The 22,152-nt window shown below is 35.8% G+C and overlaps 1 protein-coding gene and 2 pseudogenes across 3 annotated transcripts; 1 reads left to right on the top strand and 2 right to left on the bottom strand.

Moving 5' to 3' along the window:
* The first annotated feature begins 2,686 nt into the window (after positions 1-2,686).
* Positions 2,687-7,580, top strand: LOC143545756 (mitochondrial Rho GTPase 1-like; annotated as a pseudogene). Its single transcript, XR_013137487.1, has 14 exons — positions 2,687-3,048; positions 3,988-4,120; positions 4,290-4,439; positions 4,531-4,706; positions 4,784-5,035; positions 5,101-5,173; positions 5,513-5,564; positions 5,640-5,721; positions 5,795-6,006; positions 6,174-6,243; positions 6,500-6,612; positions 6,689-6,839; positions 6,913-7,083; positions 7,171-7,580. The product of XR_013137487.1 is annotated as a mitochondrial Rho GTPase 1-like (transcript).
* A 157-nt stretch (positions 7,581-7,737) lies between these two features.
* On the bottom strand, positions 7,738-10,563 carry LOC143545735 (putative serine/threonine-protein kinase PBL7; annotated as a pseudogene). Its single transcript, XR_013137485.1, has 6 exons — positions 10,219-10,563; positions 9,424-9,677; positions 8,931-9,316; positions 8,511-8,643; positions 8,188-8,277; positions 7,738-7,896 (listed from the first exon to the last, which is right to left on the bottom strand). The product of XR_013137485.1 is annotated as a putative serine/threonine-protein kinase PBL7 (transcript).
* A 6,431-nt stretch (positions 10,564-16,994) lies between these two features.
* LOC143545755 (protein NRT1/ PTR FAMILY 3.1-like) lies at positions 16,995-21,109 on the bottom strand. Its single transcript, XM_077037581.1, has 4 exons — positions 20,931-21,109; positions 19,934-20,151; positions 18,464-19,029; positions 16,995-18,082 (listed from the first exon to the last, which is right to left on the bottom strand). Exons 1-4 carry the CDS (start codon positions 21,028-21,030, stop codon positions 17,188-17,190), a joined length of 1,779 nt encoding a protein of 592 aa, XP_076893696.1. The 5' UTR covers positions 21,031-21,109; the 3' UTR covers positions 16,995-17,187.
* Positions 21,110-22,152: the final 1,043 nt, after the last annotated feature.

Raw genomic sequence — 22,152 nt, 5'->3', positions numbered from 1 at the left:
GTAGTCACAAACAGTAAAAATACTTTGACGAACGTACATTGAACTTTCACACATAGTGTCGAATTTTCGCTTACTTGTGGTTTACCAGATTTGTTAAAATGGAGATGTTTGTGTGTAACAACATCTTTCCATATCTTTGTTTGGGCGTTGAGAACAGAGAAACCGATTACGTATGCATACAGGCGGATCCAAGTCATCAAACTACAAAATCGGTAGTTCCCATGAACCACCCGAGTTTCAAAATAATAGTGTATTGGTATAAAAAAAATAACAGAGTGTGACACTTTATAAATTAGAAAGGAACAATCCTAATTAGAATATAAGTTGTTGGTATGGTGGATAAGTCTTTGAGTTGGTTAATTGAAGGTTGAAGGTCACAGACGTTTCACACTACTTTTTGTAATTTTTTTATCGATGCATCCTTCCTTTTAGAGTTCAAATCCGTTTCACTAATTTTTTTAATTTTTTTCCTACGCTACTTTTTAGGGTTTCATAAACAAAAAGTTTTAAACAAGGATACAATTACACGCCGCTCTCTGCCTCTCTCCACTCTCCACCATGATTACGCAGGCGCCACACCTCCTTCTTGTGGTAGTCTGGGCATCCGGCCGAACAATTGTATTTGTATTTTGTAACGATTTCAAAAGACGAAAGACTCTTAGGGAGCAACTAAACTTTTTTTTAATTCGTAAAGACCGTTGTATTTATATTATGTGTTTTTTTAATTTCGAATGACGGTGTCTTTTTTTATTATTTTATTGTATTTTTTATAAAATGAACCGACCTAAACTATCGAACCGACCCAAAATATTTATATCCGCTTCCATGATACTAAAGCATCTAAAAGTAGTGCACCACCTGAAAACATACTTGAATCCGTCACTAGCATACTAATCGTATAATCTAACATTGGAAGTTGTTAAAGATACTTCCTAAAACAGGCTTGGAATCATAAACGACAACTGGGCACCATGTTTTTTTTCCTATTTGGGGATACAATTACAAAACCATTAACACATCTTTTGGAATCGTTATAAAAAATACTAATAAAAACGTAAAACTTGAAAAGGCAAGTAACAACTACATATTTGTGTAAAACATGGGTAACACTCCGTAACAACATGGTTTTTTTTTTCTTTTAATGTTTTTTGTTGTGTAAAACATGCGTAATATTCGTGTAATTCACTGACCATGTATCTTAGTCAGTATGGTCTCAACACATTCTTATATGACAATACGTTCATATTCATAAGGAAAAAAAATCCCTAAGTTACAACTTGATTTTAAAGTTATCAGATTGCGCGTTAAGGGGTGTTTCAAGTGTTATACGAATATACGTGCATATAAAACATAAAAGAGAGATTGTTTTTTTGGTAAATAAAATTTATAAAAACTATTTAAAAAAAACACTTAATTTTCACCATTCTATAATCTAGGAGTGTGCAAATGGTTAGACCCGATTGTAAATAATCAGGTCTCTAGTCTTGCGGTTCTTACCCGATTTATGTCAAGAGTGAATGGTCAGATCCGCGAGACCTGACTTGGACCCGTTTAATGGTATTCTTAGATTTAAAGAACCGACCATGTTGTAAATAACCAAGTCTGATCCATGTCAGGTCTCACGTGTCTCGGGATCGGTACTGTACTGGTATCGATACCGAAAACCACAAATTCTCCGTACCGATACCGAAACTCAAAACTTTGATACCAATTTCGGTACTGATATCAAATTTACTACTCATCTCTACGTCTCATAGATCTCACGAATCTTAGCTGGTTTAAGCTTACCCATGCCCTTAAAAATAAACTCTCCTAAACACTTTTGGATCCAAGAAAACAGATCCTACCTCATTTATTTATTTTCAACGAGACAAATCATATTAATTTAATTTAACCATATAGTTTGGTAAATGCTATTCATGGAAAGAAATAAAATAAAATAAAAAAATAAAAACATGGTTGAAAGATAATAAACCCTAAGGCTGAGGGGTGTGGAGCGCTAGGAAGGGCGCAAGAGGCCGGACCCTCGCGCCCCGGGGCGCGAGAACCACACCACCGAGGCGTGAGAGGGGCGCGAGAGGGGCGCGAGAGCGGAAAACGAGGCAGGCGCCAAGGGGGTAGCGGCTGGAATGGGCGTGAATGATGTGTGGAAATGCGTGAAAAGAGCCGTTGGCTCGGTTTTTATTAAAAAAAAAAAGTTTGTGCGCCTGCCGGAGCTTCGCCGGAAATCCAGATGGCCGGAAAATCGTTGAGGGGGAGGGGGCTGCAGGGATTATTTTATTTTAATATAATTTGAAATATTTACAGCTTTAACCCTTGGACTTTCATATAATATTAAATCATAAATTAAAGTATAATTGTTAAATAAACCTTGAACTTTGGAAAGTTTTAATGATCCTATAAAAGTTTAATTTCTTGGATACTCTACATATTATACCCGTTTTTTTTAATAATACGTTTTTTTAATACATTTATAAAAAAATAAAAAAATAAACCGCTCGCGCCCCCTCTCGCGCCCCTCCACACCATGCCCCGGGGCGCTATTACCACTACCAACACCCATCTTATCAAGTTTCTCTCTCTGCCACACGTCACAATATTATTGGATGGCGCCCCCCCTCACGCCCCCTCTCGCGCCCCCCACACCCCTCAGCCTAATAAAGCAGAGCAAGGGGGGGCGGCATAACACAAGACAAGACAATCTTGAACATTCTTCTATCTATCAACAAAACCCTTTCTTAATATATAGTTTCTTACAGCAGCTTGTGCAATAAGAAATCATCATATCCATCCTTCATTCACTAGCCACAACAATCAATCAATCGATCCATCAATGGCTGGAGGTGCTGCCAAATCTTCTAGCTCCAGTACCGGCGGCGTTCGGATCGTTGTCGCCGGTGACCGTGGCACCGGCAAATCCAGCTTGATTATCACCGCCGCTGCAGAGTCTTTTCCCACCAATGTTCCTCCTGTCTTGCCGCCTACCAGATTGCCCGAAGATATGTTCCCGGAACATGTTCCTGTTACTGTCATTGATACTTCTTTTAGGTATTATTATTATTATTATGATGATGATGCTGTTCAATTGAATAGTATTAGGTTATTGGTTATTGATAAAGTTTGGTTTTTTATTATTAGGTGTAATTAATGGTGCATTTGTTGTAGCCAGTAAGTATTATTAAATTGATTATTGAGTTTTAGATAAGTGATGTTCACTAGTCCAACTCTAAATTTTAAAGCAACCCTTTTTCTTTTAATTTTTTGAAGTTAAGATATACTTATTTGGAATGATGGATGTAAAAAAGACTTGATTTTTATGTGGGAATTTGTAAAGTTTGAATGACGTGTTGTTTGATTGATATGTTTGGTGTTTTAACAAAGTAATGGTTAATTAGGTGAAATTAATGGTGTGTTTGTTGTAACTAGTATTGAATTGAGTAAAGATAGTTGGTTATTATGTCTTAGATAAATGATATTCATGAGCAAAAGCATGCAGTTTTATAGAACTCTCTAGGCGCTATCAGCCGGCGGGGTATGGACTAGGATTAATCCGGATTGGATTTTATATGTAAATTTTCAACTTTACATGTATATGAAATTTTCAATTTTGACCAATTTTGGACAAATAGGGATTAACCGGTTACAAGTCGGTGGGGGTACCGACTAGCGATTAATCAGTGCCTAGTCGGGAATTTTTACAACCATGGAAGCATGTTAACCAAACAATAGAAACTTACTAGCACATAGTGTCATAATAACTTTCAAAATGCATATTTAAACTGAGTACTCGTCACTTTTTATGAGGTTATAGTAGTTTTCTTGTCAAAGATCCAAAATATGCTCCTAACTTTAAATTTGAAAGCAACCATTTTTTTATCTTTTGAAGTTAAAATATACTTGTTTGGAATGATGGATGTGAAAAGAGTTGTTATTTTATGTGGAAATTTGTAAAGTTTGAATGATGAGTAATGTGTTGTTTCATTACAGTTTGGAGAACAGAGGAAAGCTTGCTGATGAACTGAAGAGAGCGGATGCAGTTGTTCTTACGTATGCGTGTGATGAGCCATCTACACTTGACCGGTTGAGTACTTTCTGGTTTCCTGAACTCAGACGATTAGAGGTATTCCTCATCGGCTGTTTAGTATAGTTATCACATTATTGATTTCTGTGAGAGCCTTACTCTTAACATTTCATCAATTGCTTGAAATAATCTTTATATAATATTATTAGTTCTTTTTTGTTTTTTGTTTGGTGCCTTGCACTAAAATGATATGTGTACACTTGTACAGGTAAAGGTCCCTGTTATAGTGGCGGGGTGTAAGTTGGATTTAAGGGATGAGCAACAAGCAGTTAGTTTGGAGCTGGTGATGTCACCCATAATGCAACAGTTTAGGGAGATTGAAACTTGTATTGAATGCTCAGCATACAAACATATTCAGGTAATACTTAATCTTCTAAGTTGAGCTTTTGTTTATAGTTGACTGTTGTCATGTTCACTTCTGAGTCTTATATTTTTTGTTATAATTTCAGATCCCTGAGGTATTTTACTATTCTCAAAAAGCTGTACTTCATCCAACAGCCCCGCTATTTGACCAAGAGGCACAACTTTGAAACCTAGATGTGTGAGTGCTTTAAAGAGGATATTTATTCTCTGCGATCATGATAGAGATGGTGCCTTAAGTGATGCTGAGTTGAATGACTTTCAGGTTTCTATTTCTGATTTTTTTTATTTTTTTAAATGATTAGTGAAGAAATATTTATATTATTGTGTGATTTTAAACAGGTCAAATGCTTTAATGCTCCATTGCAACCTTCAGAAATCGTGGGTGTGAAAAGAGTTGTGCAAGAGAAACTGCCTGAAGGAGTCAATGAAAATGGTCTAACATTGACGGGATTTCTTTTTCTTCACGCGTTGTTTATTGAAAAAGGCCGTTTGGAGACAACATGGACTGTTTTAAGAAGATATGGTTACAATAATGATATAAGACTTGGTGATGATCAGTTGCTGGCTCCAATTAAAAGAACTCCTGATCAGGTAAATGACTATTTTTTCATATTTATTTTGGTAAATGGTATAATGTTTTTTTTTTACTTTTGTAGAGTGTGGAGCTGACAAGCGAAGCATTGGAATTTCTGAGAGGGGTTTTTACCTTGTTTGACAGTGATGGTGTAAGTTCTATTGTCCTTTTTTTCAGATATGATTTAAGATTTTATTTCTTATATGCTCTTCTAAGAATTCAAAATTCCGTGTTATCCTTTTATATTTATGATATAAAGCATTATAATTAACCATTCTGTAATAAGAAAATCAGTTACTTATAACAGTCTGTTTCACTAAATAATCAAATAGTACAACTGATATTGTTTGATTACACTATGAGCTTGTGTTTTTGAAAGGTTAAATATGATATTATGAGATTTGTAAGGGTATATATATGAAGTTTTTTATGCTTGAAATCGACTCGTTAAATCATTCAATATTTTGACAAATATATCTATTTTTGATAACCAGGATGGGGCAATGCGCATGAGCTTGAGGATCTTTTTTCTACTGCACCAGAAAGGTATCGTAGTTTCTTAAAAAATAACATGATTCTTTCATTATTGTTATTGTAATTATTTTTGTGGTTACGCTACAGTCCTTGGAGTGAAGCTCCGTATGCAAATGCTGCAGAAAAAAATGCATTGGGAGGACTATCGCTTGATGGATTTTTGTCAGAGGTATGCTAATATCTCTGCTTAACTAATACTAATCTGTTTTTTCATATTTATTAATTGTTTTGGTGGGATGCAGTGGGCTTTTATGACACTTTTAGATCCAGTACTAAGTGTTGAGAACCTCATATACATCGGGTATGCTGGTGATCCTTCATCTGCAGTAAGAGTTACCCGAAAAAGACGTGTTGACCGTAAGAAGCAAAGCTCCGATCAAAATGTCTTTCAGTGTTTTGTTTTTGGGCCTAAAGAGGCCGGAAAATCTTCACTGTTGCATTCTTTTATTGGAAGGTATTTTGTTTAAACTACATACTTGTTTTAGAAAACGGGTCAAAACGGACAAAATGATTCAAGAGGTTTTATGCATTGAAATTACAATTTGAGTGGCTTTTGAGTTTTGACCTTTTTCATTTTAAGCTATCTTTTCTTGACATTCTTTTTTTATGGTTTGACATCAGGCAGTTTTCTGAGGTTTATATACCAACAACTGAGGAGCGATATGCAGTTAATACTGTTGATCAGCCTGATGTAAGTACATTTTTCCAACTTTTTTTCAGCCAATTTTTCTTATGTACTTAAATTAATGCTTGTTTAATCATATTTTGTATTAGCTTTTTGTAAAATTTTAATAATTTTGGATAAATATGATTAAACAAACTGTTTTGACCCGCTATCCTACATTATTAGTAAAAATCAATTCGTCTTGCGGTCTTGCCACTTTTACATTTTTTGTTTGTTATTTTGTGCTTTAATTGGACTTTATTTCTCATTAATTTGGTGTCAGGGAACAAAGAAAACTTTGATTTTGAGGGAGATACCCGAAGATGCTATTGGAAAATTGCTCGTCAATAATGATGCTTTGGCAGCCTGTGACATTGCAGTTTTTGTCCATGACAGGTAACTAACTGTTGTCACTATCCTTTAAATATGGTAGTTTCAGGTTTATTGATTTATTTTTATCTTAAATTTGTAGCTCAAACGCATCTTCATGGACAAGAGCAACAGAGTTACTTGTTCAAGTTGCTAGTCACGGGGAGTCTACTGGATATGAGGTTCCTTGCCTTATCGTTGCAGCTAAAGATGACCTCGAACCTTATCCAACTGCAATACAAGATTCAACAAGGGTATTCAGCTCGTCTTTGTGATTTCATATCAAATTAATAAATTATTTAATGAGCTAAATATTTGTTTTTGCAGGTGAGCCAAGATATGGGGATAGAGGCTCCAATACCTATAAGCACAAAATTGGGAGACTTTAATAATGTATTTAGAAGAATTGTGAGAGCAGCAGAGCACCCTCATTTAAGCATACCTGGAGTCGAAAACAGTATCATAGGGTTCTTAACCGTTCCCTAATGGTTGTTTCAGGTATTTATTAGTTGCATTTATAGATAAATAAATAAATACCCTTTAAATGATGATATACTAAATTTGTTGGCCTATGTGTGTTTGCAGTGGGCGCTGCAGTTGCAATTGTTGGACTAGCTGCATACCGTGTGTATGCGACAAGGAAGAACACTTCATCTTAAAATCGTCCCCATAAACATTGGTTTACGGTTTCGTTTGTTGGATTCTGATATATTTCTTATCAACAGTATGTGTAAAGAACATGTTCCTGACTCGTTGAGACGGTCTTTGCTTTTTAGAGGTCATTTTATTTTAAATCAAATTGGTACCTTCTCATCACATAAAAGGATGTAACAACTTTGTTTTCAATTTCAAAATTTTCATTGCTTGTTGTAATCCAGGTTTAGAATTGTTTGTTTTTGACAATGGTGTTATTAGAATCGAGTACTGGACCACCTGATTTTATTTTGTACAAATCCGACTTTTATCGTTTTGTGATTCTATAACAAACTTAACATGGTTCTTGACTGTACTCTTTTGTGTAGAAAGAGTTGGTGTGCAAAACATGAGTTGATATTGGTACTATTAATACTCTAGTATATTAATGCTCTATAGGAATGGTATGGGTGAACTTAGTATGAGTTACCATACAGATTAACAACATACATACAACCTCTATGATCTTGGACTGACTCGTTTATTGAACCTAAAAGTACTAGTGGAGCTCCCAGAAGACAGGTTGTGCACTATAGGAATCAGCGACTGCACTACATCCGTCATCAAAGGCCGATAATCAGCTTCCGTTTGCACACACATGGCGGCAATAGCCGCTATCTGCATATAAAAACCTCAATTTAATCATCTACATGATTAGTTTCAGATAGATGTATAATCAAGCTGTCAAATGTATAGGATTTGAAAACTTGGCCGAAACATAAACTAGTTAATGGAGGCAGTTAAGTATAAAGTCACCCAAAGTCTTATTTGATTAATATAGATGACATTTAGACCTGATGTGATCAATGTTAAAAATTACTCGTTTTGATATGTAACCAAAACATTATTTATCCCCCGGTGTGATCATCTCTAATAGTCATGATTATACACATCTCAAACCAAACTAACCTGGATTAGATCCTTTCTCGAAAACTGACCACGCAGATTTGGATCAACCATCTCCTCAACTGCGGCTCTATTTGTTAATCTCGGAAGAGCCTAAGGAGTTAAGTGGGATCGAACAAGCTTAGTTAAACCACGCACATAAAGTGAAATAAACCAACCATGTACAATTTTATGCTTTTTAAGATATTTACACATTTGTTATTGTTCAGAGGTGGATCCATCTCTTTTCGATTGTTGGACCCACCTCTGTATATAAACAATATTGTCATTATATCACTAAGATGTTGGTTGTGCACCCACATGCACTGACAAATGAGCATACTTACCCATGAGACCAGGACATGTTCTCCAGGTGGGCGGTTAGTGTCAATAGGTACGCGTCCTGTTAAAAGCTCTAGCAAAACAACACCATAGCTATAGACATCTGACTTGGTTGTAAGTTTTCCAGTCGAAGCGTACCTGATATTGGGCAAGAAAGATATGATTATTGGTTACTTCAAATGAGGTAATTGGATCATAACAAAAAAATATAAGACTAAAATGTATTTGTAATGTATAAAACCTCTTATGACTGAATTTCAAAAGTTAGATTATTTAAAAATATAGTTATACTAACCATATATGATTTACTACTTTATTTCATTCCATTTTGACCAATGACCAACCCGTTAAGCCTATTTTGTCACCGTAAAGTGTTTCAACTCAACCCAACTGGAAATATGTAAATAAAGAGATGAATAACTCACTCGGGTGCCAAATATCCGGTAGTTCCCAAAACACGAGTAGAAATCATGCCATTTGGCTTGTCCGATCCAATCTTGGCCAACCCAAAATCCGACACTTTTCCACGTAAGTTTTCGTCCAACAAAATATTGCTAGATTTAAAATCTCGGTGTATAACCGATGGGACAGTCAGCTCATGGAGAAACTCAAGGGCCCGTGCACAATCAAGCGGGATTCTCAATCAGATTCCCCAATTCAACACCTGTGATTGACCGTCATGAAGGTGCAAATGGTCATGAAGTGTACCATTTGGCATGTACTCAAATACAAGCAGCCTGTGTTGATTATCAACACAATATCCAAGTAGATCCACCAAGTACGGACAATGCAAATGACTTAATAAATCCACCTTCATATATAGCCGTCTTATTTATCACACTTAAAACAAAATTAATATTTTATACTGTTTTACTGTCCTGCATTCGTTATTTAAAATTGATTATGTATAGTAAATACCTCGGACCGAAATGCACGCTCTCCTTGCTTGCCTTCCTTAAGAAGCATTTTAATGGCGGAAAGGGTGCCATCACGCAGCGTACCACGATAGACATTCCCGAAACCGCCCTTGCCCGCAAGGTTAGCTTCGTTGAAGTCGTCGGTAGCTGATTGCAACTCTTTATATGTGAATACTTGTACCCCTTTAGATGTTGCTGATGGCATGTTGCATGGGCTTCCTCCATTAATACATCCACTCTTCATATCCAACCTCCCTACAACAAATTAAATAAAAATACTAATTACATAATAATTGTATATAAAGATTCAGCTAGTTAATTGAATATGATTTCATTAGTATATTATAATTATTTTGTCGTAATCATTCTTGTATAAAAACATTTTTATACCTTATTTAATGGATTAACTTCACGTACAAGTAATCAAGTTTCTTAAATTCATGTCACACTGAATTCATCAAAAAAAAAAAATCTTTAAAATGTTCTGATTTTATGGAATTATTTTAAAATGTTAAAAGATTTGAAATTAAGTGAGGGATACTATTTAGTGATATTATTTTAATTCTCTAGCTAGCTGTCCTGTCAGTTCACAGTTGAGTTTTTTCTAATGACGTTAGTCTGGCTGACAGGTGTCCGAAAGGGAGTTACTCGAGTTTGAATCCTTTTAAAGTGTTGTTCTCGTCCGTAAGAGACATACACTTGTAAGAATCAAACCCGGGACCCTAGGAAACCTTATGGGAAACACCTGGCCATCCGAGCAAGCTCGTGATGGCTCTATTCTATTAGTTTAGTTTACCTGAGGCACCATTGAATGATATGATTCTATGAGCAACAAACATGCAACTTTTGTTGCTGTTATTGTTTCCATTTGGATTGGAAGACTTTACACGACGGAGTAATGCTACGATTATAGTAATTGCAATGAGTAAAATGATGATGACAACGAGAGCTGCCACCACAGGGATGGTTGTTTCCGGTAGAATATGGTGGTGGACTAAATGTTTCCGGTGGGTGTTGGTGAGTGTTGTTGGAGGTGACTCCGTCGTGCTTGTGTCCATAATTACGAGTCACGAAATTCAAAGATGATAGGATAGAGAGATAAAAGGGAGTTGAATGTCATATTTATGTTTTATATGGGTACAACTTTAATGAATATAATATAACTATATGTTTTTCTTTTAAGTTATAAACATCTATGTATCTTATAGTTATTGTTTTAAGTTCAAAATAAAAAATAAAACAAAATAAAATAAACATGTGAAATTGAACACTATCCAACGAAGACAAAAACACGAACATGTCTAACTAGATCATACAGTTTATGTCAACTATATGTCAGTGTTTTCATCTTAAAGAATGGAAACCCTTCTGATTACTAACCTACAAAAAGCCCAAGGCTTTAACCTCTTTCGCCAGCTTGGCCAAAGAGTTCAGTCCGTGATCACGTATTAGGACATAATAAATGAAATGCAAGTCTATTAGAACTAGATCACGACACATGAACTTTTTAAACGAAAATTATGGTGACTCATTGAACGAGAATTACACATTGCGTCTACATTATGTGTAATTTCGACCAAGAGTTATCATATTCACTCAGTTAGTTATATTTATCATGGCCAAGTTATCCCTTGTTCCTAAGTGACATGCATAGTTGTTTTATTTTTGAAAAAACACAATCAATGTTAGATGAAAACAACACGCATTTGTTAGTTAGTTTGTTTTTCTTTCCATAGTTTTTTCAATCATATGGTACTAAAAAGATTTATCATTGTTGTACATAAAACGGTTTTGGCTTTAGTTTTTATTCCCTCAAAATTCAAGCATTACATGGGTAACTTTTGCTACACCTTTTATAGATAAAACGATTTACATTATTATAAAACTTTCAAAATAAACATGAAATATTTTGGTATTCCCTACATGGGAGGTCATGACCTGTCAGGCACATGATCCTTGCAAGTATATGCGTGTTTCATTTTGTCTCTTGCTTTGTTTCAGTATCATGTAATGTCTTGGTCGTGCTTGTAAGTTTACTCCACTAATATTGCTATGAATGTACTTTAAACATTAAAACTTGTACATATTTAATTATTTGTTGTGTCCTCATGTCCCACTATATCATACTATATATAAAATGTGTTTTATCCAATGGATCTATCAAATTGCTGTGTGTTGTCTCAAAAGGAAATGGCATACCTTGGTATTATAGTATTCAAATTCATATAGCATATTATTTAATCATTACTAACTTAATGGGAAAAATATAATCTATGGCGTTAATATTATCATAACACGCATCCAATGCATTAGACTGAAACAAAGAAAAATTGGACAATTAACCGAATTGAATCAAAACCGATAGTTAACCGACATACAATTAACTGACCAGTTAGTTATGGTTATGGTTAATCAATCTTCCATAATTAAAGCTCGATTATGATTATGGTTAATCTTGATAAGCAAACTGAACTGACTTTGCATACCCCTGGTTGTAAGTTATGTAGGAATTATATTAAATTTTATGACAAGTTTTATCTCAAAATGGTTACTAACATCTCATGAAATCTGTCATTGTTGATAGAATTTTGACTTTCAGGACTATGGATGTAAAAGTTGCGGCGGTGGGGGTACCCTATATTCCTTGGATCCAATGAATTCCTTTGCAAATGGATGTAGTCTAAGACTCTAAGGTCCATATAATTTTTATGGCCACCACAATATCATAGTGCAACTTATTAAATGGAATCACATATGGTGTAATTAATGAAAAACCGGTCTAGTGGTTAGTGAAAAGGATATTGTTAAGTTGGTACATGTATCGGGTATGGGTACATATATGGTATATATACTTGTATGTGTATAAGTACGGGTACTTGTATGTGTGCAAAAAAAGGGATATATAATTAATTATGTATGCCCCTAAATCAAAACTGTATATTTGAAATCACCAAAATCACAGTTTTGTTTAGACTATTTGTCATTTTTCAATCCATAATTGTAACATCCTAACTCTCGTGTGGAGAAGTGTTGCTACTTGATCATAGATACATTAGCTTAAATTGATGACACATTAAATGGGTGAACGTATTAGGGTTGTTCAAAAAGCTCGTGGCTCGTGGCTCGCTTGAAAATTGCTCGAAAATAGCTCGGCTCGAAAAAGCTCGATTCTAAATGAGCTCGACTCGACTCGGCTCATCTGATTTCAATATTTTCTCAAAAACCTCACTTTTTTCCCACAACAACAAACCTCTACAAACCAATTAAAAAAAAATATTAAAATATATATATTGTGTGTGTGTATATATATGTATGTGAGAGAAAGAGAGAAAGTGGGCCACATTTTGAAGTCCTTTACAAGTTTGCAGAATAGGACTTCATTCACAACGTTAATTGCTACAATGGTGAAGTTACTATTCTATTAGTTTGCAGTGGTGCCATGTAGATTCAGGTGCTGTTTGTTTTTCCTTAGAAGCACTTCTCCACCTCTTTTGTCTGCACTGAGAAGAGGGCGCGCAGACGTTGGGCTCTGCAGTGTGTTTGTTTTTTCGAAGACGTTTCATTAAAAAACGTCTGCGCGCCCTCTTCTCCCAGAAGTGTTGGGATTATTACTTCTAACCTCTTCTACCATTTTATTTCATCGATCATCATCTCCTCCTAACCCTAAACTCCTCTCCACTGCCCCATCCGGGAGCTCCACACGCCACGCCGGCTTCCTCCACACCGCCGGCTTCCTCCACACGCCACGCCGGCTTCATCCACGCCCCATCCGGCTTCCTCCACACCGCCGCTCCATTCACCACGCTGCCGCCGCTGCTTCGGGATCTGTTAATCTGTTAATCACACATTCACATTCGAATCTAGGGTTCATAATCATGATTGTGAGAACACCTTTACCGAAGAAACGACGGCCTGAAGCCACCGACAGCCCTAACTCCGATGGCCGTCTGCTCATCTTCGAGGACCTGCCGGAGCCTGAACCTTCTCATCAACACTCCGATCAGATGCTTTGCACTTACCAATGCCGTCAGCTGGTAATTAATTATTAATTACTAATTACACCGTTCGATTCGTATTTATGGCGCTTTTATTATGTCATACTCCTGTTTCCGAATTAAGATAGAGATTTTAGAAATTAAACATAATAGTTTATAAATTTATACAAGATATGGAGTAGTTGTTTTTGTTTTGGTGTTTATTAGTAACCTAGGGCTTAATTTGTTCTCTTCCGCAGGGATTTGGATCGTTTTGCTAAGTACATCCATAGTAGAATTAGGTGAATGCTTGTTATAAGCTTTTTATATTGGTTGTCAGTTGTTAATTGCAAAGCTGAAATGGAATTTGTTTTTAGAATCCTAAACTGAAACTAATTTACTGATGGATAACTACTGTTTTTTGTGTTTACCTATTTTTTATTTATATTTCAGTTTATTTAAATTTCAGCTTATTTTAGCAGTCTGCAGATGTTAAAAAACAAACAGTCTTCTTGTTGCAGACTGCAGAGTTTTGGTCCACCTCTTCTGCTACAGATGTTGGCAGATGTGGTTTCGCAGTCTTCTGACATTTTACCTCTGAAAAACAAACAGCACCTCAGACATGGGGGTTTTCCCTTTGTTGTAGATGCTCTAAGCTCCATAATCCGAATTCCTTTATACAACACTAAACAATTTTAGCATTCTTAATATCATGATGTTTGTGCATAATTATCGTTTACATATATTAAGACGAGATCACAAAATTTTCAACTAATATATAGATCACAAATTCACAATAGATAAACTTCTTTATTACATTCACCTTGACTACATTAATAGCATATTTACGCTTTTGATCAATAAACCAGAAAGATTATTCATGTAAATTACTCAAATAATGAAAATCAGCGTAAAGACCCAACCCGCAATGATTATTGAAATACTCTTTCTATCTTGATGTCGAAAGATGCCTGATAAACAAGAAGTTCTAAGCAACTGGGAGTATTTTCTTTCTATTTTGATGTTGAAATATTCACTTTCAATGAGACTTTTCAAATAATAATATCTATATATTGTGTATGATGTATGAGTAGGCTGATTTTGTCCTTATTCACTTCACTTAATAGCATGGTGGTAGTGAGATAGATAACTATAATCTTGATTAACCTGTGTGATTTTTCTTCTTGTTTATAATTATCTAAAAATAATAATTTTCCAAAAAAATCATTTTCCAACTTTTATAAAAAATAAATCATAGTGACAAAATAAAGGTGCTGCGTAAACAGGCTAAAAGCCCAAGTCCAGTCCTAGGCCTGGTTTGGATGGCTTTTATCACCGGCTCAGTTGGCACATTTTAAAGTTTAAACTAGAGGAGCACAAAACCCTTTTTTTTCTCAAACGAACTGGTTTTTAAACTAAACCAGCTTGGTCAAACCATGGTCAAAACCGGTTTGACTCAAACCGGTTTAAGAGCGTGAAAGGTCGAACTGGTCCAAATCAATTCGGTTTAGAATTGGTTTTTTTCTCAAGCTGGTCCGGTTTTAAAACCGGTTTGGTAGTTCAAAAGGGGAACCGGTGATAGAACCAACGGGTTAGGTTGGGTCGGTTTAGTTGAAACCGGTTTTTTTGTACATGTCTACTTTAAACAACTGATGAAATAAGCATCAGGCTATGTATTTAACCGGGTTCGACCGGAAACCGTTTTCCAGGTTGAACCATATTTCTTTTTTGTTTAGATATTTTTTTTGTCGACTGGCATATTTATAGAGGGGTGAAGGTGAGTTGAGATACGTTTTATTTATTTGGGAATTGTGGGACTACTGCTTTTATACAAAAAAAAAAGTGATAAGTTGAGTTTCTCAAGTTGAACGATGACGGACTCATACTCATGATGTGATATATTGAAAATGAATTAGAAATATTAATTTTGTTTAACATAGGTATAACTTGTAAACTGAAAATGAACGTGTAAAATATACATATGATACATACATTTATCCCTTTCCACCAAACCAAAGTGCATCACATGTACGATTGGACAACATGGGTACTCTAGTTAGTGGAAAGGAGTGGGATGAACGTAACATATGTTCATTCAAACAAGCGACACAATCTGGTTGGTGGAAAGTGACAACATTGTCAGAGTGTAACCAATTAGACACATAACACAAGATTGGTACAAATCGCATGAACCATCTAAAAACATGACCAATCATGCATTATTCATCAACATGTTGAGCTTGACTTGTAGACCTTTTTACCCAATGTGCCACGCATTATGATGCTATTAACGTATATATGAAAGTAGTTGTAAACTTGTAATCAATGTTAATTTAGGTAACTCGTTTAGCATAATGTTTATCTCGTTATATATCTATATAATAGTCATCAACATTATTTAGGTAACTCGCCACAACTTTCTTTCCATGTTAAGTTCCTTGCATGCCGAACTTGGGTGTGAAATTCCAACATCTACATACCGCATTTAATAACCCCCCCCCCCCCTCCATCTTTTTTATTTGAGCGGAAAATTTCTTGCAACCCATGCATATCTCAACAATATTTTGGTTCTTGATCACGACAAATTCCTACATTACAACTTTCTTCATTATTATGATTTCGATCGATGTAAAACACATGTCGATACAGTGGCGGAGCCAGAAACTTTTTCCTATGGATTCGGAAATTTCGATGCTTGATTTTCTTTTCCGGTGTCAAAGTTTTCGCGCCCGAATGGGTCGGGTCGGGTCGGGTAGCGTTGATCATTCGATTAGATAAGTAAAATGCAATATCACTATCATAACAAAATATATTGTTAGCATTCAATAAAATACAAATTCATTAAATATAAAGATATTGCATATTATAATTTTTCCTTACGTGTTTTCATGTTTTGAAAAGTATCTTCAATCGCGACTTTGAAAAAGAACTCATTTTCAATACAACAAATACAAGCATCATTTATATAATCGTCACCCAAATAATTATGCAAATCCGACTTCACATGCTTCATTGAAGAAGAACCTTGAGGCGAACGGTGAAGAAAAAAGTTGATCGGTTGCCGAGTCGATGGCCGATGCGTTTATTTGTTTATTAACTAAACTTTCTATAATAAATGGGTTTGAATATACTTTTCTAAAACGATAATGGGTTTGCTCGTCGAAAAAGAATGGGTTCGCTCGTTAATTCAACACCATAGGTTATATATAAAACCGAAAAAGGACCGGGTTCGGCCGAACCCGGTGGTTATAGAGTGGCTCCGCCACTGGTTTTAGGCTCATCATATAATGCCCCCAAAATAATACTCCGTAATAGTTAAAACTAGTGTCAGGGAAGCCTTTTTCTATCATTCTTTTTAAACCTTAGAAAAATAGTGTTTATATCGAACCACTAGTCTTACTTTGGATAGCAAGATTAAATTTTTCAAAAACTACATTCAAAATTCATGACCTATTCGACACAACTAAGAATCATTGCGCTACTTTCTTCATTTAAGATGGGAAGTCTTTTTATAACATCCGAAAAATTAGTAGAAAATATTATAATTTAGATTGAAAAAGATACTAAAATAAGAAATGCATATGTATTTCATTAAGACCAAGTTTTAAATCACGACCAAGTATACATATGATTAAGAAAAAGGACTTAATTTGTATCAAATGTACTACACACATTTATTCGATATATTGCAATGTGGTCAGTAGCTATCTAACCAAGTTGCTCGATCACCTTCTCTTCTCCTTACACTATCGGTCCGGGTTTTTGTCACTATCCCGGTTTTGACCATTCGGTTACGAAGTTGCTAAGGGTGTTTTCTCGGTCGCTAACTCCAAATCGCCTTCATTTTCACTATCTTTAATCACTTCAAGTGGTTTCCATGTATAGAAATAAGCACAAGTTACATAATACACTAAATTTATTACTTGCACACCACTCATTATCCAATAATAGTAATCAAGTTTTCCCTTGTTTAGATTTCGGTCCGGTAGCCAATTGTGTTCCTTTCCGGTGTGGTCATGGATCATCGACACCACGAATGTGCCAAGATAGCTCCCTATGGACGCCGTGAGCGAGTTCAATGCCATGCAAGTGCTTCTCATACTTTCGGGTGATTGATCATAAAGAAACTCCAAATGTCCGACTGACATAAACGCCTCGGCTACACCATGTAGACAAAATTGCGGTACAAGCCAAAAAACAGATATGGGAATTACGGCGTTTGGTTTGTCGATTAGGTTATGAGCAGAAGCGACTTGTTTACGCTTTATTTCAACTAGTCCGGACACTAATGTTGCGAGTATGTTAATCATGAAACCGATTCCCATTCGTTGTAAACATGTGACGCCTATAGGGTTTTTTGTGAAACGACGTGCGAATGGAACGAAGAACCGTTTGTAGGCCGAGAGACAAATGAGCATGGTGAGGACACCGAAGATTGATAGGCTTGCGGGTGGTATTTCAAAGGAAGGGGACATGTGGCGATCCATAGTTCCGGCTTGTATGATAATGAAGCTATGTTGATGAGATTGCGAGGTGACCATGAGAATCGCGGAGGCCCAAATGGGTACCATTCTTATGACAGATTTTATCTCCTCGACCCTATGGACTGTCGCCACTCGCCACAGGTTCGGGGAGGTAGAATCTTTCATGTCATCTTCAGTAATTATTGCAGCTCGATCAAACCACCTAAGACATTATTAATTAATATAATTCCAATTTATATAATAAATCAGGATAAAAAGATTGATATCTTCACTTTTTTTGTAAATATTTGAAGATGAAAATGCTTGAGGTTTTAAAGTAAAATGTACTTTTTTGTTTGTTGTGATTCTAAGTGAATATAAAAAATATTATAATAAAACTATAGGCAGCTGAGTCACTAGATGGTGTCCAACTATTCGTGTTAATCCATAAATATATGTGTTGTGTTTAGACATGTATGTCTAATACACTATTTATGTTCGTAGTCATGTGGTTCATTTCAAGTTGAACCCGATAACCACAAACACGAATAATTAAACAACTTTGATATTTGTTTGACTTTAAAAGTTAGAGGTATAGTATTACTTTAAACTATCAGTATGTAAAAGCCTTCCATCACCAGAAATGCTGGCATCCAATTTCTTATTTTCATACAAAAGTGTCGGGTCTTCCGGCACGACAAGTTTCCTCTTCTTAAAACTAGCCACCACCACTTGAGCTACTCGAACTAATGGGCTCCCTTCGGGCTTTACCCTTTTATAAAGATGAGCCGCCACCACAAACGCAATAAACGATAACACCATTGCAATGGTTGGGATTCCAAGCCCCAGGCCCCAACCAACGCGGTCTTGGATATAAACCACTACAGTTAGAGCCGTTAGGGTTGCAAGTCCCATACAAAAATAGTACCAATTGAAGAAGTTACGACCCACACTACTAGGGTTTGATTTCCCCGTGGACATGTCAAACTGATCGGCTGCAAACGTGACCACATTAGGGCGTATCGCGCCAGACCCAAGGGAGGTGAGGAGGAGGCAAAGGTATAGAATCCATAATTGTGATGATGAAGCTTCTATGCAGTTTTCTTTGGTGGGGCAGGATGGTGGTCGGAATTGTGGTAGTATTGAAGATGTGGTGATACAAACCATTCCCTAAAAAAATAAAATTCAAGTGTTACAAAATTATAACATTTTATAAAATTTTGTATTGTGACGTGATTGAAATTACTGGATACATGATTAGTGCAATATCAATTATTTTAAGAAATAATTAAGAAACAAACACCAGCGAGTCCGTGACCTTATTCCTGGCAAAATATATTAGCTTATTTGATAAGATAAACAATTGTTTGTTATTTTTAAAGCAAAAGAAAAAAAAGTTACATTTATAAAGCCATTAGTATTTAATACGAATAAAACCATATAAACTAGCTAGCTAGAATAGATTTAAAATACATGATATTTATCGCATCATATTTTTCTTTGTACTATTCTAATTTTATGGAGGGATTAACAAGTACACAAAGACACAACTATGAACTAACACAAAAAATACGTAGCATATTAATTTATTAATATTAGTTATTTGTATGTTGAGAAATTAAGTCCGAAGGATATTTATTTTTATTTTATTCGTTTATAGGGTCATATTCAAATTATATCTATTTAATTCATGTGTCGATAATAAATAGATTATTATTATTTAATAATGTACAACCATCGCTCCTTTATTTTTACCTTTTCTTTTATTTTCTTTTAAAAAACAATTAGGATGGAGGTGTGTGTGCTTATACACGACGTTTATCTGTCTTATTTTTTTTAAAACAAGTAGTTAAGAAATGTGTGTTAGAAGACATTTTTCCACTTATACACGAATTCAAATTAAATAATGAGTATATATGTAAAATTTATCCTTGCATTAAATTATTATAAAAGAAAAGTATAATTATACACCTAAAGCTATCATTCTCATTATTTCCTGTTATATATATATATATATAAGTGATATTAACATAAAATAAAATGTTGGAATAGAAAAAAAAGAAAGAAAACATACCAGTAAATAAACAAGTAGACCAACAAAAATTGTATAAAATCGGCCAGCAAAAGAATCAGCTATAAGAGCACCAATAAGAGGCATGAAGCTTGATGTGCCTCCAAAATTCGTTAGTATGTTTGAAGCCTTAACCATCGGAAGGTTCAATTGTTGTGTCAAATATGTTATCAAATTTGCATGAAAACCGGTTCCCGCAAACCTGTCGCATACCTCGTTTGCTGCCAATTTTAAACCGAACCACCCATCATATGTTCGTATAAATTACACATGAACAAAATAGTTCGTGATACTATATAGCGCGATAACACGTAGAAAAAAAAATAAAACAAATTATTCATTTTTCCAATATTAAAGGTTTTACATATAAAAAGTATGAGAGATTGAATTGAAAATTTAAATATTTTATTTCGTTATCTATACCACGTGAAAAAGGCCAGTGATGTCGTAACATTGAATTTTGATAAACTATTATTTTAATATAATAATGGTATTCAAATATTTTAATCTTTTTAGATCAGGAGATTTATTGAAAGTAGTTCGTGAGGTGTAAACTATATTCTATAGAATGGACACCAATTGATATGATATAACATATACTAAATCTCACTAATTGATTGTGGAATGTTTGATGCATAATTTTAATGTATTCATAATTTATATGAGGATTCAAATATTCCAATGGGGCTTCGAGTCGTGATGACGCTCAACAACCACAAAATTCGTAGAATTTTCTTAGTAAATTAAAGACAATATATATTTTTTTGAATGACCAACAAAATATCACTCATAACAAAAACTTTACAAACCACCTCTAACAAGAAGTTAGAGATGAGAAACAATGAAAACACCGGTACAAGTCATAGAGAAAGAGACATTCTAATCGACGGATATAAAACCCTAATACTGGCCATTCTCCGACCAAAATGTTTAAATTCCACTGGTGAAATTAATGATTTGACACACACACACTTATAAATGCATATAGAAAGAGATATACCTAGGATAAATGGCATGGTTTTGATGCCTCCAAGGGTTTTCTTGTCCTTGGTATCTTCATAGTTAGTTTCACCATTATCATCCTCTTTGTTTGAAGACATGATTTTGCTGTGAATGAATGACTGAGTGAGTGAATCATTTATAGTAATTGATGGGTGGACTCAATCATTCACATGGCGATAGATAGTGGTGAAGAAGAGTCATGACAAAAATGGTTATGGAACTTGTCTAGTTCATATTTCAATTTCAATACGTCACTCTCACACTTATGTTAAATATAACAATGAAGAGGTAGGTCCCAGCAGAGCCCAGTTGGACCCGCAAGACTCACCTTAAACAGGGACGTCTGCGCAGAAACCAACTGGATCCGCAGGACCAACCATGCTCAGAGACGTGACGTCCTTACGCGCAGTACGCAAGCTGGTCCCGCAGGAAATGCCTCCCAATGGTGAAGGACTCCGCCTGTCCCCGCAGCCTCGGATACAAGCCATTAGGGAAGGCCACCCGCGCAGCAAGGCTACACGCACAAGGCACTTAGCTCTCAATCATTCAGTGTCACCTGAAGGAATGAGCGAAGCCGGGAACAATCCCGCACAAGGGCGGGAGGGGGAATCCTCCCGCCCAAATAAGCCAGTCCGTACGATACGGGAAGATCTTCTGTACTGTACCTGACGAGGTATGGGAAAAAGATCTGACTAAAGATACGACAGCTTATGGACAACAGTATGGCGAGCAGCATGCTCCTACGCTGTACGTCACTATTAGCCGCTGCCTACTCACCAACTCTTGTCATACCACGTGCGTAGCCGGCAGTTGGTGGAAAAGGAATAGTATACAGCAGGCCTGATCGCTATCAGCCGCTACCTACCCACCAACTACCAGCAGGGCACGTGCGTAGGCTACTGTTGGTGGAACAGGAACACTGTTGCAGCCGGCCACACCTCCTTGGAAACCTACCTTCGGCTATAAATACCACAAATGGTATGACCATCTCATCTTATCATATCTTATCTTGTATCATCATATTATACCTGATATCTGCTCTAGCAATCTCTTAATATACTTTTATATTTAAAGAGCAATCTAGTCTGATTCTCACGCCGGAGGGTGGTCACAAGGAGGAACCCCCCCCCCCCTTCTCAGTGACAAGCTCACGGTGTCTGTTTTGCAGGTTGTCAGAAGAACCATCTTCTCAGGGTCTAACCCCTCGTGGGAAACATCTA

This window comes from Bidens hawaiensis, unplaced genomic scaffold (assembly GCF_021521415.1).
Source record: "Bidens hawaiensis isolate Kalapana, Puna unplaced genomic scaffold, B.hawaiensis_p1.1 tig00014033_1, whole genome shotgun sequence".
NCBI lineage: Eukaryota > Viridiplantae > Streptophyta > Magnoliopsida > Asterales > Asteraceae > Bidens > Bidens hawaiensis.
The sequence above is the reverse complement of the archived record's forward strand: the minus strand, read 5'-3'. Positions and strand labels throughout refer to the sequence as shown.

Bases quoted from the DNA above. Each gene is read 5' to 3' on its own strand.
- LOC143545755 (XM_077037581.1), bottom strand. From the start codon at position 21,030: ATGTCTTCAAACAAAGAGGATGATAATGGTGAAACTAACTATGAAGAT. The intron at 20,152-20,930 runs GTATATCTCTTT...TAAAATTGGCAG, and splicing joins AACCATGCCATTTATCCTAG to CAAACGAGGTATGCGACAGG. The intron at 18,083-18,463 runs GTAATACTATAC...ATAATGTCTTAG, and splicing joins TTACATACTGATAGTTTAAA to GTGGTTTGATCGAGCTGCAA.